The sequence below is a fragment of the Mya arenaria genome, chromosome 13 (assembly GCF_026914265.1).
Source record: "Mya arenaria isolate MELC-2E11 chromosome 13, ASM2691426v1".
Taxonomy (NCBI): domain Eukaryota; kingdom Metazoa; phylum Mollusca; class Bivalvia; order Myida; family Myidae; genus Mya; species Mya arenaria.
Window position 1 is genome coordinate 64,816,708 of NC_069134.1, and position 18,250 is coordinate 64,834,957.

The following is an 18,250-nucleotide window of genomic DNA, read 5'->3' on the forward strand; positions in this document are numbered from 1 at the left end:
TTTTAAATGTTCAAAACTTGAAGTGCATATGTACATCTGTGAGTATTTAATTCCAAGGCGTGCGTAACAATATAGTGGTAGCAGGGGGGTTCACCTGGAGAAAAGGGAGACTAGCCATTATCTGGCTGCGTTCATCAAAATATTACATCCTTAAGAATAAGTAAAACTTAAAATGTATTATGTATAATCTTAACAAGTTAGAATGGCAGAGCAAGCCACTTTTTCTTTATCATTAAAATTTTAAATATTATGTTTTCACTGATTATAATGTTTTAAAGCAGTTGGGGAACCAATTTATGACATAATGGGCCGATTGTTCAGAATTTTGTTGAAGTTAACAGTGTCGTTAACGTCATCATTGTATACTTTAAAATATTTTCTGCTTTGGAAGTTTAATGGATACACTTGTGATCTTAAAAGATTTTAGATAATTATTTCAGCTGTACATGTTTATTTAAACAAATTAACACATTATCAAATGATATATATCTTTAAAAGTTAACAAGGATCTTGTTAATCATGCTGTTAGCTTTAACAAAGTTCTGAAGAGGCCCAAAGTCTGTTAAATTGTAAAACTGCAGTTCTTAACAATTAAGAAGGTACTTGTTGGTGTGTTATTTTGACTGGAAATTTAAAAGTTTAATCATTGCAAAAAAAAAAAAAAAATTGATGAGTTTACTTAATGTTAAATTTGTAGCAATTTGAAGAAAACATGATGTCATGCGTTAATAATGATAACTAAACTCATGCTACACACTTCTTGAACTATTAATTTTTCAACCAAAGTGTTAAAATGATTTCTAGTAAATATGTTTATCGTTATTTTTCAATGTTGGTGAAAATTTGCAGGCTGATGGGAAAAGGATCCAAATTCCAAAAGTTCAAGCAAAGAAAACTAGCAAGCTATCAATCCAAGTCCATCTATTTATGCATATATATATATATAATGTATAAATATCCCTCATTTTTCTACCTGATAACTGTGCAAATCAGTTGTCAAAATAATAATTGAGTAGGCCAACACATAGGCAGCATCAGCACTAGCAAAAATACCAAGTCTGCAAAAACAATGAAAACGAATATCACAACCAAAATGAAAGTGAAAGTGAAACTGAAAGTGAAAGTAGGCCTCTGTGAGGAGGATTGTGGGATACCTGGCTACTGTGGAGATCTGTAGTTAACATTATCACAGAGTAGGCTAGAACGTAGGCGGCATCAGCACTTGCAAATATTTCACTGCTGTAATACATACATGGTAACAAATTTTATAATAAAAGAAAACTTAAAGGAGTTTGACAGGAACATTTTTTCTAAAAAATTCATAATGAAATGCAAATAATATTACTTGCAAAAAAAGCTGCAGCCAGTTGTATAAAACTTAAATAAGTTATCCACAGGTTGTTTTAAGGTTAGTTTCTATATTCTATATGAAGTGAAAAGTTTATAGTATTTTTAAGATAAATATTGACTTATATCAATAAACATTTTGGCTAACTTTGATCAAACCAAAAGGTAAACCAATTTCATACAATTTGCTGCAGATTGAGATGTTTAAAGTCTGCAAAAACTACATGTAAAGGCATATTCTTAGAACAATGAAAATGGCAATAACCTTAATCAATTAAGATGTCTACAAATACAAATATTTAACATTAAATTGCAAGCACATGCCAATGCCTGTCTGTTTTTCTCAATTGGTCAAGAATCAAACTGTCATGGGAGTTACACAACTCTGCCAGCTACAACACCTCGGTCAACACCAAGGCAACCACAATACCTCAATTTCTTATTTAAAAAAGAAGCCCTTTTACACAAACCATACACACACATCACCCAATCACATACTTCGTGTTACATTCGCAGTATCGTGACGCAAACTTCTCCATCAGTCTGTCAATCTTTTGTGCCTCGCCGGGAAGTCTAAAGCCCTCCAAAAAACGCCGCAGGGCCGAAACAAAATCCATCTCAGCAAAGTTGAGCTGATCCACATAAGAATACATCACCTCTTTGTTAAACCTGGAAAATGACTTGACACTTAGACTTTCATTGAAGTCACATGTACACATTTCTTACAAAAGATGAAGTCTTATTTTAAAATGAGTTTTACAACTCTTTCTTTATGCTGATTCAGAAGCTAGCAATTACAGCAGAAGGACCATTAAAGGCACATACCGTACAGTGAATAATTGGAATTTAATCAATATTTTAAAAACAAAATGTCCATGTTGTTAACAAAATGGGTAAAATTCCAAGAAAGAAGAACTACAGGAGCCCCAATGCGACCAAAACCAGGTTTTCAATTTGGCCAATCTGAAGGTTTAGGCTTATTAAATGACTGGTGGATAGACATACAGATGGACAAGGGTAACTCTCTATGTGCTATATATGCTTAAGTTTTGTTGGATGAGCATATCCGCCTCACACCCAGACCTACCCCAATCTATTACCCTTGGTTTTCCTATGGAAATCAAGGAAACCTGGTGTTATGATAAATAACTCAAACTTACGTCTCATTTTCTCCCAGGAATTCACCAACAACAGTCTGAAAAAGTAATTTTAACAATAGCGTGAAACAAAAAATCTTGCAAGTCAATCAGCATGGTACATTCCATATCTGCTGTATATTATTTTTTTCTAAATAATTTAATTTGTCTAACAAAGGAATCAAAATACTCAGAAGAATGGAAGTGTAATATTTATCAACACTTCACAACTGTACATTAACACTAAAATAGAAGATTTAATTAAAGAGTGCAAAATAGGTTATTACAATTCTGATTTCATAGATCAAAAGTACAAACTGCGATTACTTTATCTGTGGTTTTTATTCGGTTATTCATTTTACGCAGTAAGCAATACTTTTTCAAATGGTAGCATAATAAAACATCAGTGCCAACTGCTTAATCAACTTACAAGCTTATTTCTACATACCTTAATGCCAATTTCATATCAATATTATCCACTATTATACGTGACTTATTTTATATTTGGGTGTATAATAGATTTTTACGGCACTGGTCATATGCCCAGAACACTTGTCCAGTATGCAACATAATTAATCTCACCTTATAGAGTCTGTCGTCACTATGGAACAACTCAGCGATATCGTCAGGTGACGTTCCCAGCATACCCTGATCCTGCAGATAGCGCACTCCCTTCATCGGCTTTTTGTTAAACCTGGTCATGAAATTTATTTTGGGATTACATGATCTATTTAAATAGCTTGAATACAAAAAGAGCATGGATAATGCATGAGTTCCACTATTCCTTTGAAGATATTGGTGTTGTAAGAAAGTGAATCTGGACAATTCAATGACCCTTCCATCTAGTAAAAAAAAATGTCTAAGGTTGTTTCAAAACATCTTGTGAAAAGCAAACTTTTCTTATTTTTGTTTTTCATTTTTTAGAAATTATCTGTATTAATTTACCTTACTTAGTAAAAGGACAGAACTCATGAAATATTTAGTAAGAGTAATGGCACTAGATACCAATATTTCTAAAAATTATAAGTTATGGCCAGTTCTCAAGTTGCACTATATTAACTGCAACAACTGGAAAAACAGTAAATATAAACATAATCACTCACAGGTCGATGCCATGCTCCATAATCTCCTTCTGTTGTTTTAGCACCTCATACTGTTCGGGACTATCAGTGACGACGGGAGTGGTCGATGTGTTTTGGCTGCTACTGGTGGATTCCAGGGAGTTGACGCTGTCATAACTATTGAGTGTCCCCTTACCGGAGTCTGAGTCTGACTCGTGAGTTGGCTTGCTGTCTTGACCTGTTTTTTAAATTTGAAGAAGTTGAAACACAAACCACACATCAGAATGTGTGGCACACCACTGCATTTACGGGCAAAAGACAACCCATCTTTCTAGTTGTCATTGTTTATTTCTTTTTGAGGCTATTTTACATACATGTAATCGGTAATGTCAAACTGACTTACCAAGGTTATGACGCCAGTGAGGGTTCGCATACAAACCTTAACTCCTCTTGATCATACATTTCAAGATTGAGAAAGCCAAACTAGTAAACATTGGATTACCGAACATTATCCTCTATTTGACTTAGGCTATACTGCAAGTGAGGCTTCACATACCAACCTTTACTCCACTCCACCACACACTTAACAATGAAGAAAGTCAAACCAGTAAACAAAGGATGACCAACAAATATCCCCTATTTGACTAACTGACTTACCTAGAGAATTTTGTTCTAACAGGGATGATTTTTTCTCTTGGTAAAGGCCGAACAGACGAAAAATATAGTGCTTTGTTGTCTTTAGACTTACCCAGGTTAGACTGTAAGTGAGGGTTCACATACAAATCTTTACTCCATTCCACCATACATTTGAGGATGGACACAAGACATTCCAGGCCCTTGACTCTCATGGACTGCTCCTGGGTCGGGGTCACACCTGTACAATATCAACATTGCACATTCAATTTTATTGTGAAGAAGTTAATTAAAGAGTTCTGAGCAGATTATAGAGACAAGTCAGATCATGATTAATGATACATTTGATTAAATATTTGACCGCGCACATGTAATCTGGGGGGGTCGAAGTCAAACAAGGGCCTTAATTCAACAATTATTACGGCCAGCGTTATGGGCCTTGTTATAGATGTGTGTATTTTCTCTTACAACATGTGTACCAAGTTTCATTTGAATATCTCGAACCATTGTGGAGTAATGGCCAAGGTTAAAATTGTTTTTTTTACAAAAATGCTGACAAAGCAGCCGCCAAAGTTGCACCCACACCACAGCTATTACAAAACGTTGGCTAGATAGATTTACTTCAGTGGGCCATTGAGATGGCTTTTTAACCAGGAACTAAAACACTTCTATACGGAAGATATTAAATTTCCCAGATATCACTAAAGCAAAACTTTTAATCGGTCAAGTACATGTATTAATACAATATTCAAACTACAAAAACATAAATACATAAAACTGTCCCCATATCCAAGAAATAAACAGTACAATTTCTCTTGACAAGAAATTTAAAAGTTATTAAAATTCTACATTTTTCAAAATGCCAGAAGTTATACATATGCACAATTTAATCATTCAACAGTACCATACCTAGAGCCAGGGACTGTCTGCCCTGAGCAATCTTGGACAAGTCGCTAACCAGTCGCTCAAATATGTTGGCAAGGGACAGGTCACAGTCGTAGTTTACATAAATATCCACAACACACTGCGCATCTGGAAAATAATACAAGAATTTTAATACAATTGCAAGGCCAGTGGCTGTCTGCCTGTTGGGATGTTGGACATACATGAAATTGGTCAATAAAATAGTTTAGTCAGCTACATTTAACATGCATGCAATTCATTAACACAGCCAAACGTATACAGCTACAGATGCAGGTAAAATTGACATGAATCATACCACTTTTTATTTCCTTGGGAAAATCTAGTTTTGGTATGGGTAAGGATTAAACATGTGTATATGTAGATCCATTATATAATACTTATCTACGTGATCATGTAACATGCTTGGCATTTATTCTGGTATAATTTTATTTAGAACATTTCTACTGGGGTATGTTTTTTTTTTATTGCATATGAACATTTATTGATACCTATAGAGAAATTTAGTTTCGTTCAGTTCATACAAATTTCTTCAAAATCCATTGTGACAAAGGCTGATAGCTTATACACAAGTCAATTTCCTGGGTAGAAACCTAGAAACACATACTGTTGTCAATTTTTAGGGGCAATGAGAAAGTTCCATCTGACGGAGAAAAAATTCACAATATCTTGGGGATAGGCGGACAATATATGCTTAGATCTCTCTCACCCTGATGGGAATTGAACCCACAACCTCCTGGGTGAGAGGCATACACCAATACTCTAAGACCACTAACCACTTCGACAATCAAGCTGCTATGTGTCTCCAAGATGTTCAGATACAGGAGGGGGGGGGGATGATGTTGAAAAATCAAATACATTCTTTCTCAATAAATAAAGTATACATGTAAGTGACCATTTTTTACCTGCACATATGCGTGTGAGAGCCTGGATCACCATCCACTTGTGGTCGAACGAGCTGCTGGGGGTTTCAAGAATGTACAGGAATATCTCTTTGAAAAACACCTGAAAACAACATTTATGCACTTAAACTTAGTCCTCAAAAGTCCTTGTAAAACAAATGTGTTTATTTTTAAAAGGAGCAATATATAGTATAAAATAGGAAACAAACAAAATGGTAAATGATGGCGAATGTCACCAAAAGTGACAGTGACTTATGAACAAGGTCAGTTCACGAAAAAAGTGAAAGCCCAGACATGACCTCCTGCACTCATGCATGGGTCTTGCACGTGACAAGTTGTCTTGGTATGTTGAACACATACCAAACAAATGATTACGGTATGTTTTGTGTCATATGTTTTTTTCTAGTTAAAAATTTTGGTTGTTTCGCAAGTCTAATTCACACTAGAATTCAAGGCATACTTTGTGACATTCACAAAATACTTAGCCTCAAACATAATGATAAGTAAAACATACCCAAAAAAGTTTATCAATAAAATTCACGAATAACATGCTCACCTCAATCTGCATTTTAAGGTGCTGTTTAAAGTTTGCAAGGAGGGTAAGAAATATTGCCAGCGACAGTTCAAACACTTCAACCACAGAGCTGACACCATTCTTAGACAGGGCTACACACAGGTACTGCTTGATTGCGTTGATGAACATGTCATTTGTGCGGAAAACTGGCCCTGCGTTTTGAAGAATGGATAACAGCAGTTCTAGGGAAAGGACTTTGGATCGTAGCTCGTGGGATCTGAAATGAAAAGACGGTATTAAATAAAAAATATGAAAATTATTTGTTCTCATAGTGATGATTATTTCATACTTTTTCAGTCAAGGACATGTAGAAGTCATGCTCTACATTAAAACCAACACTGAAAAACCACTTAATCCTAATCTGGTTTCCCACAAAACTGCGGCTTCATAGAGAGTTTACAGAGACTATGAAACAGCCGACATTAAAACTATGCAGAAGAACTATGTATTCCTTGTCTGTCTTCCCTCCAGAAAGGGGTTTCATAGATAGTTCGCAGAGACAATGGAACATGTAGTAACGACCAAGATTAAAATCTGCACAAAAGAACTACTTATTCCTTGTCTGGCTTCCCTCCAGAAAGGAGTTCATAGCTTACAGAGACCACAGAATGCCAGGAATCTGTCTTTCTTCAAGACATTGCTGAAGTGATCTACCCACAGAAAGGCCTCTTGCTGTGTGTCTGGGGTTTCATGGAGAGTTTATAAAGACTACAGAATGCAAAGAATGCATCTTTCTTCAGGATGTGGCTCAGCTGATCTACACATCGAACGGCCACATACTGTTTGGGCCGTCACCTGAGGTTTAATGCAGAGTTTACAGTCTACAGAAGCGCACTGTATTGTATTGTATTATTAACTAAACTCTTAAGTCTTTACAGAGACTATGAAACAGCTAACATTAAAACTATGCAGAAGAACTATGTATTCCTTGTCTGGATTCCCCTCAAGAGAAGGGTTTCATAGATAGTTCGCAGAGACAATGGAACATGTAGTAACGACCAAGATTAAAATCTGCACAAAAGAACTACTTATTCCTTGTCTGGCTTCCCTCCAGAAAGGGGATTTATATTTTAAAGAGACCACAGAATGCCAGGAATCTGTGTTTCTTCAAGACATTGCTGAAGTGATCTACCCACAGAAAGGCCGCTTGCTGTGTGTCTGGGGTTTCATGGAGAGTTTATATAGAGAACAGAATGCGAAGAATGCATCTTTCTTCAGGATGGGGCTCAGCTGATCTACACATTGAAGGGCAACCTACTGTTTGGTCTGTCAGCAGAGGTTTTATGGAGAGTTTACACAGTATACAGAAGTGCACTGTATTGTATTGTATTATTAACTAACCTCTAAGGGACAATCTACATACAGAAGAATCACTTACTTTGGGTCTGGGGGACCGTCAGCGAGGGGCTTCATGGAGAGTTTACAGAGACTACGGAACACAAGAAACGCATCTTTCTGCAGGACATGACTGAACGCTCCGTGTCCGACCTCCCCTCCATCTGTTTGGTCCTCATTCTCTTCACCAAGACGATTCACAGCTGAAATTGAGGGTATACACTATATAAAAAAACTATGAACATGTGTTTAAATAAAGACAAACAGTTTGACAAATAATTTGAATGTGTTGGTACAGCAATGAAATATCTAACTTTCATTTGAAGAGTTAATAATGAGTATGTAACAATGCCCTTGCTATTTTTGCATAGCACAACTAAGGCATTGAAGCCCCAGACTCGCATATATATTTGTCCCATTGTTATCATATCTTTCTTACTTATAGTTTAATACAGGTGTAATTTTATGTAATTGTATGGTTTGGAAGAAAATACAGATTTCCATCAAAACAATTGAATAAGAATAGATACAAACAACTCCCCAAAAAGAAAAAGGACATTTCACATGCTATTTTATAACCCATATTTCCAAAAAGGAGAAATTCAAATGAAAGGAAAAGCAAAACTGATATTCCAAAAATTACATTTTGTTAAACCATTGAATAGCCTTTCTATATTGATGAAAAAAGTGTAATCATTCACGCATCCATATTTGAATATTCAGATAATTTGTGTTACCCAGCACTATTCATATTAGAGTCAAGCAGTACATAAGGAGACTCTTAGGATAACAACATTACAAAGGTAATGCTGACTTACATTTTGTTGCCCTATTATCAAATATGCCCGCATTTTAAATCTTCTTCAATGGACTGTATTTTTACCTATGTCATCATTTAAAAAGTTAAAATAAATATTTTTGGTTAATACAATGGGAAGCTTAAGTATGTAAAAAATAGAAAGGCATAGAATAAAACTGTTCAGGCAACATTGAGCCGGTCTGATACCACACACTTTATGGCCTTACCCAGAGAGCTACCACTCCGGGAATTGGAGGCAGGTTTACTGGGTGTGTCCCCACTCTCCCCCGTATTGACCCGGCCCCGGGGTGGGGGAGGAGTCTCTTCTGGGGTGGGTGTCTCACATTGGTCCCCTGAGGTGGGGGTCTCACCTTCACCTGGGGGAGGGGCTTCAGGACCTAGAAATGCCAACAACCTCAACATGCAATGGAAAATGGGAGGAAAGAAGGAAAATCCAACACCAATAAAATAAATAATACTAATTCTTTATATTCTTTCTAGGTTTTATCATTCAATATTAAATAGCAATTATTATACACATATATTTTTATCTTAAACTCATAATTTTGGCAAAAATAACCTGTTCTAAGACTGATCAGTTTTAACTTAATTATATTTATTGAACACTTTAATACATTCAGTGACGACTATGGTTATGAAATAGAACAGTCAATCCTCTTCAGTAAACAGACAGATTTCCCTAAACCGTACATTTACTTACATCGTCATTATCTTAATATTATCATTATGATTTCTAGTGTTAACGATAATAAACAGATCAATCAAATACATGAACTGTGATTCATAGTTACCAATCCATGCATACACAATTCACTCCTCTTACCAAGAACAAAAGACAAATAATAAGAAAAAAATATGTAAGACCGTAACCATGAGCCCTCTATACAGGTTCTCCATTAAATGTGTGACTACCGGGCTTGTCCCTGCAGTTTCTATTGTATATGCTACATACCTGTGATTTGGTCCACTATGCCGTCCAAAATGGCTTGAGCAATGCCTTCAGAACTCTCATCTTCTACTGAAAAAAAAATATACAAAAAATCAAGTAAAAGTTATTTATGACATTTTCCTCATTATATTTTCTTATCTATATCAAAGTTTAATATATCAGATTTAGATATATTTGCTAATGGCATGACATATATATATCGCCATCAACATTAGCAAGGTTATGACATTAATTTTTCTCGAAAAGCAGACAACCTTAATAAGAGCAGTCTATTATTTAAAACTGATTAATTCTTTGGATTGGTCAAAGTTACAAAAATATTAATTGATTGATCAATATTTATCCTGATCAATATTTATCCAATAATTAGCATAAACCAATCAAATCATTAAAATGTGCAAACTGGCCAAAAGTTAACCTGGGGACATCTCATCAAACTTTATACAATAGACTGCAGATGATCAAGTTCAATATGGGGGCAGAGCCCAGCAGAGTGCTATTAAAGCGCACACCAGAAAAGCATTTTTGGACTATACAACAGCACGCTTTTGTAAAGCAATTTATATTAAAATAGAAATAATCAATGAATAGCCAAGAAGGTTGAATTATGTCACCAGATCACAACACATTTTCAAATTACAAAGTATATATTGTCACAAAGGAGTTCGCTTTGGAGCACTGTGAAGCAAATCTCTTCGGCAACGCACCTAAGTTTGCAATATTAACATACCTGTTACAGTATCATTAGACTTGTTATCCTCATTAACGGTGGTAGACTGGTCTCCTGGAGTTGTTTTATCTTCACTTGTTGACTGCTCCTCCATGGACTGGTTCATAGATTGGTCACCTGTTGATTGATCCCCTATAGACTGGTTATCAGACATGGTTGACTGAGTCTGTTCTACTGACAAGGTATCACCATCTCCTTGTGACTCTGCCTGCTGTAAAAACAGATGTTGGATGTCAAGTTTAATCGTAAATAAAGTAGTAAGTATTTATTTAAACAACAGCATCCTCGAATTCCATGCCAATGCTCATAAATGCTCAATCTTTTCCTTTTTATTTCAATTTAACGCTTAACATGCCGAAAAGGAACAATTATTCTAACTTACGTCAGGACTTGCCTTAAATGTTTTTGTGTATATTGTCAATGTAAAAGATATACCAGGTGTTTTGTGCAAACATGAATTATACCCAAGTAACAGCCAAGACTAAAAACATCAAAAAACAAGTATTTTTTACCAAATATGAAAAAATAGTTGTAAGTAACTTTTCCCATATTTTCCTCATCTCCAATCAACTTTAAAATCTACCTACTATTGTCATGACTGCAAAATATTGATGAAAAAAGAGAATCTGACAATAAAACAAGGCTTTTTGTTTAAAATATATCTGAGTTTACCTCTTGCATGTTGATGGAGGCCTCGTCATTGTTCTCTGAGGCCTTACTGCTGGCACGTTCTCTCTCCTCCTCCTGTGTTATCTGAAAACAGGCGTACTAATGTAATTATGTTAAAGCAATTTTGGTAATTCTATATAGAACAAAATATAACCTATACTTCCACTAGTTTAAAATCTTTGAATTTATCTCACACAAGCACACCAGCGCTTCCGTTAAACGAAGTTTGGAAATATTTAAATTGAATCCTTGGAACTACAAAATATTTAGTATTTACATATACAGTCGGGCAATAGTGGAACTTCTTAAAGAGTTCTTCAGGCATCCGCTTCCAAATTTCAGAGGAAAACTTCCAATATTGATGTCAAGGAAGTTCATACTTCCAGTTTCAAATTCTTAATGGAAGCCCTGGCACACATTAAGCAATGGCCAACATGTAGGTTGTACAAGTCAATGCTGCATTTCCTTACATCAAGGCATTGTCTACAATAGATCCCCTTATTTCTTTCACAGACATTACCCTGTAAAATAGAACCTAGGCCTAAAAAAAAAATTGTTTGGTTAGGGTTACATCCTTAAAAAAAATAGGTAGGGTAGGTAGGCTTTTTTTTATTATTATTTTTTTTTTTATTAGGTTTTATATAAGAATATAATTTTCATCATTGGAGAATGGTGTTAAAGCTATCTTCTGTACAAGCATTTAAGGTTTAAACTTAATATTAAAAAGCAATTAAAAAAAAACGATTTTTTTTTTTTTTTTTAGTTTTTCATTTTTTTTTCAAACTGACTATAAAAACGGTAGGGTCGGCGCCTATTCCGTAGGTAGGGTCGGGTAACCCGAACCAAATGTAATTTTTTTTTAGGCCCTAGTAAAAAAACTAGAAACCTATACGTACAGCCTGACTTTCCATGCGCATAAAGATGACATTTAACATCTGTGTGAGAGTTGCCTTTGCTGTTGTCTGGTTAACGAGGTTTTTGCTTGCTAGGTAGATGTTGTAACATGTACGGACGGTGTGAAGAACAGTGCCCTCGTGTATCTCACAAGTGTTAGATGTAACAATAGTCAGAAGGGCCTGGAATAATAAATATTAATGAGGCTATTTTTTCAACAGAAGAAGACATTGTAATAATGTAACATTTGTAACATCTGTGAAAGTTAATAAAAATGATCCAATTCATATGATTCACACAGACCTATTGACAAGAACAGACCATTTATTCTAACTGAAAGACAGACTAACTGGCATTGCTGTGTATAAAATATCCTTAAAATGTCTTAAATGTTTTATTATTTAAAGCAAAATTTCACTCAGTGTTTGCATGACGCTGACAAAAACAAAACCAAGACATAACAAAAACTCTTTCTATGAAAAAACAGACAGCCTTAAAATGATAGTGCACAATACTATATGAACAAAAAGATTACTATACCTTTATGATTTGCAGTTGTACGCCCTCGTCTGTTTGCGGGCCCTGGAAACATCCACACACAGTTTCTACAATACGATCTATCAGTCTCTTGCCTGAAGTGGTTGTGTCCGGTGTGTTCCCAGTCATGTGACCATAGGCAATCAGTTTCTGAAATAGAGATCAATTTGACACTGAATCGTTTTAACAATAGAGCAATTTTCAATTTGGTGGCATTCATTAAAAGATTTCTTGAATTCTATACGTTGTTTGTTGTATTAACTCGTAAATGTTGTAAACAAAATTTTGTAAACTCAAGTGTTTACTCAATATATTATTACAACTTACTCACACACAGATATTTCATCCAGATGACAGAACTGATTTTTTAAAACTTCTAAATAAAGCACTTAAAACATCATAACACTCTGGTAATCCCTAATACCCAATTTTTGATAGATCAAAATAATAATAACTTACCTGTAAGAAGTCCAATGTGAGGTTGACAATTCTTGGTGATTTTGATTGACAAGCCAGCTCGAATGGTGTAAAGTATTTGTCGGCGTCCACAAAGCCTGCCTGCATTGGGCCCGGTAGAGCTGAGGATTTATCATTCTCGTCACTGCAAGTAATAAAACAACTTCTGATATAGCAATCAAAACAAGAGCTGTCACAGAGACAGCGCGCTTGACTATTCCGCCGCTTTTCAGTGTAAGGATTGAAAAGTTTTGGCGAAACATACATGGATCACTGTAAGATTAGATTTCAATGCAATACATAATGTGCGGAGATATAAACATAAATGTGGTTACATGCAAAATTTTAACCAGAATTTTTTAGTGTAATGATAAAGGGCCATTATTTGCAAAACACAGTTATCTAACTTGATTATTCAATTAGGTTAGGTGGTTGAATACCATTGTATAAAGTCTCAATGCAATACATCAATTAGTTGCTGAGATATTATCCTATGTGTGCTAACATGCAAGACCTTAACCAGAATTTCTAAGTCGCATAATAAAGGGGCAAAAATTATAGAATATAAAAGATAGAGTTATCTTACTTGATTAAATAAGAAGGTTAAATGGTTGGGAGCCTGTGTGTAAACTTTCAATGCAATACATGATGTATTTGCTGAAGCATTGACTTAAGAGTGGTTGCATGCAAAACCTTAACCAGAAATTCTATGTTGAACAAAAAAGGGGCCATTATTTGATTTTAATGCAAACTAGAGTTATCTTACTTGGTTATGTAAGTAAATTGGATGGATGAGTCCCATTTTATAAAGTCTCAATGCAATTCATCCAGTAGTTGCTGAGATATTAACCTATGTGTGCTTACATGCAAAACCTTAACCAGAATTTCTAAGTCGAATAATAAAGGCCTATTATTGGCATTAAATGCAAAGTAGAGTTATCAAACTTGGTTAAATAAGTAGGTTGGATGATTGAGTACCATTGTATTAAGTCTCAATGCAATACCTCAAGTAGTTGCTGAGATATTAACCTATGTGTGCTTGCACGCAAAACCTTAACCAAGGGGTGACGCCGACGCAGACGCTTAGGTGAGTAGTATAGCTCTCCTTATTCTTCAAATAGTCGAGCTAAAAATGATTCATGGTTAACTTGAATCTTTCTTTTTTATCAATTCTTAGCAAAACGTTCATTCTCCATATACAGGTCCAAAACGACATGGGTTTTTGGTCCAGTATGTCATGTCTTTAAATAACATTTTTTTCATGTTTCATGTTAAAGACTAATATTTGAAGGGCACGTTTGAGAAATATTTTAGTTAATCTACTGTAAATCACTGTGTTTCAGCAATGGTAGCAAGACCAGCTGAAAGGACCGACAGATACGTTACATGACATATGAAGTTTTATGAACATTTTCATATAAGGAATTAAGGCATGTCAAACTCTTGAAAATGTTAGTTTAATTTCATTGTTAGCAAATAAAAACTTAGTCAATGTAAATAAATAGTGAAAATAAAAAACTATATTGTCTTTTGTACATGTATGGCTCGATTATTATTAACACATTTATAATTGCCTCAAATTTTTATTGGTTATATCAACATGAAGCATGTTAAAAGCGTTGTTATACGCAGAACTGTAAGACTAAGTCTATAATTTTGAACTGTAATTGGTAGTCATTGCAATTTACCTAACAATCTGAAGCTAACAAAACGCTTTACAAGATGTGTAAAATGTAACGTATCTGTTGTTGTATGCCAATTTGTTATTTCAGTTTATATTTATAATTAAACAAACAAATATATTATGAAAAACAAGGAAAGCATTTGTTTTGATCAAATCTGTATTAGATACATAAAACTATGTTCTTTTAAACATTAAAATGAAGTATAATGCAGACATAACATATCTGTTGCAATCAAATTAAAAGTCTAAAACAATGTAACATTTTATAACTATTTTGTCAAAACAACAGTAACATTAACAGATAGAAAATGATTTGAACGGTTCAAAGTCAATAAACATTAATTCCGAATTGTTTATAGTCTATATATGATTTTTGTTTTGCTTATAACGTATTTGTTGGAATAAAATGTAAATCTAGAAGACATTCTTATATTATTTGTCTGGTCCATACTTTACATAGGAAAAGTTACCATACAAACATGAACTGAACCCTCAAAAATCCATTGAAAGTATCGTAAAAAGTACAACGGTGGAATAAACATGATTTCTATTAAGCATTATGTCAGGAGTATAATAAGTAATACTCAACACATTTATGTTGCAGACTGTCTGATTTTCGAAATAGTTACAGCTGACATTTTACCCTTATTTCTTCAAGCTCAGCAAAAGACAGCGTGAAGAAACGACGGAATCGATCAGCTGGCGCAGGCTTCCATTACAATTTTGTTAGATTCAATCCACAAAACATCCTTTCGTGATGGCCAACTGAACTGAACTTTGCCCCTGTGCACTTTTTTCGTCATGAAATATATTTCTGCGGTTTTGCCCGACCCATCAGTATCAATCACCTGTCCGATATACCAGTCATCGTCGTAAATGGCGACAACGTAATTTCCCTTTGTGATTTAAGAGGCAGTATCTTTGTTGTGTGCTGCATCTGTATTGCTATTGAGCTCATGAATAGTCCAGGTGTTACAGGGTTCTTCCATACAAACATCACAGTAACAAGAAGTTTTCAGTGACATAAGTTGACCTTATGCAAACCAAACTGCATGTAGCTTCATATTCCATGACTTTGGCATTCATGTTTCCAATGGTTTCCACAGCAGTGTCATAGTCAGCATGTGTGTAGAAGATGTAAGAAATAGATTTTTAGTTTTCATGAGCATATTTGTAAAAGTCCACCAATTCCATCGCACACGCTCTTACCCTGGCCAGCCTCAAAATAATCCCATGAGGCATCCACCCCGAACATTTCTTGGTGTTGTGTTACTAAGTGAAACACATTCCTGTTGCGATATTGAGATGACGGCGAATCGGTCCAATAATGGACCATCTCAACATTTGGAAGCAATTCTTTTACAACTGGCATAAGCCGGTTGATGATAGCAAATACAGCAGTGTTGTGGTTGTTGATATCTGAAATAAAGACAGGTTTTTGTGTTCAAGAGTCCCATTCTGCTTAAAGTATATAATGACTGGATGGATTGCGACTGACGTTGCGTTCCAATATGCCGATTGTATCTCGTCTGTATTCTGGCACGTGTAATTTTCGGCAAAATCCATTTGGATCAATGCTCTGTTTTCGGGAAGATTGTTTTAAGTTTGTGTACTGATTGTGTACCCTGGAACAGTGTTCAAGAAATTTCTGGAATTCAGCCAGCATTGTATCTTTAAACTCCTCAAGTGTTTTGCTTTTCTTTACTACTCTCATTCTGTTTTTTACCATCTACGTCTACCCTTTGCCATTCTTCGTATTCTATTTTCTCTGATGATAGATCCCCTATCTTCGTCTTAATATCATAGATGAACGGACAGAGGCATATATATCTGAAATTCCCATAAAAAAGACAATATCATAATATAAACCCCTAAAACTGTAACAAAAATATATGAGACAGATACGTTACACTTTTAAACAGATACGTTACAACGACCAGAACACCGGAATTTATCATCTTTCAATCTATGTCGCACAATACCTTATGTCACAAAATGTTATTTAATTAGGCTTTAAACAAAAACAAAACTAATCGATGATACAAAAAAATCGAATTAAAAATTGACATACTTACTTGTGAAGTCGGTATATTGTCTAAATCAGCATCCTCGATTTTAACTCTATATGGTTTCCATTATTTAAACTCTGAATGACCCAAGTGTGACATCATCAGAAAAACTACATCTCGTGACATCACACAAAATGTTTATTATACGGATTGTTCTGGCGTTTGTAACGTATCTGTCGTTTGTAACGTATCTGTTAAAACAATTGTTTTAAAGAAGTGGGAACTTTGTATTTAGTACAAGAATCATTTTGGGTCAATATAACACGACCTCTGGGTACACTTTATGGATATAAATGTTAATTAGTGCCTGGATATATGCATTGGTTAAAATATATGCAAAAATTGTCATAATGTATCTGCCGTTTATTTTTGAAATCTTCCAGTGTAGCATGAAAAGGCTTACATTTTGTTATCCTGTGTTGACAACGTTAAATTTTGTTAACTATTTTTCTATTATATTAAGTTATATGATATAATAGGCAATTTAAATAGCTATATTTTATGTTAAAAGTTCTCTTACCTGTATGTTAAAACGTCGTTACGTATCTGTTGCAAAAATCGCCGACATCATAAAACTCGACACTACACGGATAATTTAGAATTGTATACTCATTAATGTGTATTTTTGCTAAGTTTGTGTCTAACTCGCATGAAAGATATATAAATTGGTGTATTTTTTTAAATAAAACCAAAGATCAAATGGGTACCTTTTTATGCATCCCCGATCGCAGACAGCCAAAATGAGACATTTTTAGATATTAAAGGGTATTTTTTTTTAAATACAGGAGTAGTTAGACCTTACTATTATGAATGCTCCCATAGGATGACGACCTGGTTTATCGAAATAAACATAAAAATGTATATTATTCACAAAAATACAATATTTAACCCATTGCCGACACGATTATTCAGTATTTGGACCTGTTTATGGAGAATGAACGAAAAACACCAAAGCATATGAGCATTATTGTTATCTGGATTCGGGCTGGTAGTAGTGTGGAAAAATTTTGATCACTGGTAAAAATGACCTACTTTGGGATCAAAATGGTATAGTATAATGATAACACTTTTAAAGTGTATGTAACAAATATGTCAATATAAATACCTTTGTGCATTTTGATTTTGGCCATCTCTCTTGATGTTTTCTGAAAACCACAAAAATAGTTAAAAAGCATAAATATTAATAATAATTGAATTCAAGACTTAAAAGATAATGTTTAAAAGAAGTTCTATGGATTTAGGTATTCACCTTGAAAAATTGAGATTTTGAACTCTGCTGCACAAGTCAAATTATTTTTTTGTTGGATGTCATATAAATTATAATCTATCCAGGCCTCGGCAAATTCACTCCCACGCTCATATTTGCGAGTGAATATCAAGGTTGGACATTCAATCACACTCATCCGCCCATGCGAGTAAGATTCTCTAGATTCAATTATTAATCCTTTTTATTTTCCAAAACAAAATGAGTGCAATAAACATGATAATTAAACTACTGGATGTCAACAGTCAAATTGAAACCGAAAATGTGAC

The 18,250-nt window shown here is 34.6% G+C and overlaps 1 protein-coding gene across 17 annotated transcripts in view; it reads right to left on the bottom strand.

Moving 5' to 3' along the window:
• Nucleotides 1-18,250, bottom strand: part of LOC128214570 (brefeldin A-inhibited guanine nucleotide-exchange protein 1-like) — a 52,182-nt gene that overhangs the window by 31,094 nt on the left and 2,838 nt on the right. For 12 of the 17 annotated variants that reach the window (XR_008257942.1, XM_052921119.1, XM_052921116.1 and 9 more), the window contains exons 2-19: nucleotides 17,823-17,862; nucleotides 12,968-13,109; nucleotides 12,512-12,658; nucleotides 11,974-12,153; nucleotides 11,081-11,161; nucleotides 10,409-10,619; nucleotides 9,682-9,747; nucleotides 8,936-9,106; nucleotides 7,953-8,112; nucleotides 6,557-6,791; nucleotides 6,004-6,103; nucleotides 5,087-5,209; nucleotides 4,293-4,418; nucleotides 3,587-3,782; nucleotides 3,066-3,177; nucleotides 2,508-2,542; nucleotides 1,846-2,016; nucleotides 974-1,058 (exon numbers count right to left, since the gene is read on the bottom strand). Coding sequence is in view for 16 of the 17 variants with exons in the window: in XM_052921119.1 (XP_052777079.1) it covers nucleotides 974-1,058; nucleotides 1,846-2,016; nucleotides 2,508-2,542; nucleotides 3,066-3,177; nucleotides 3,587-3,782; nucleotides 4,293-4,418; nucleotides 5,087-5,209; nucleotides 6,004-6,103; nucleotides 6,557-6,791; nucleotides 7,953-8,112; nucleotides 8,936-9,106; nucleotides 9,682-9,747; nucleotides 10,409-10,619; nucleotides 11,081-11,161; nucleotides 11,974-12,153; nucleotides 12,512-12,658; nucleotides 12,968-13,109; nucleotides 17,823-17,862 (2,381 nt within the window). In the remaining variant the exon portion in view is untranslated. Of the gene's footprint in view, nucleotides 1-973; nucleotides 1,059-1,154; nucleotides 1,240-1,845; nucleotides 2,017-2,507; nucleotides 2,543-3,065; nucleotides 3,178-3,586; nucleotides 3,783-4,292; nucleotides 4,419-5,086; nucleotides 5,210-6,003; nucleotides 6,104-6,556; nucleotides 6,792-7,952; nucleotides 8,113-8,935; nucleotides 9,107-9,681; nucleotides 9,748-10,408; nucleotides 10,620-11,080; nucleotides 11,162-11,973; nucleotides 12,154-12,511; nucleotides 12,659-12,967; nucleotides 13,110-17,822; nucleotides 17,863-18,250 lie in introns of all 17 variants that reach the window. The other 5 variants (XM_052921121.1, XM_052921120.1, XM_052921122.1 and 2 more) reach the window with 2 other exon arrangements.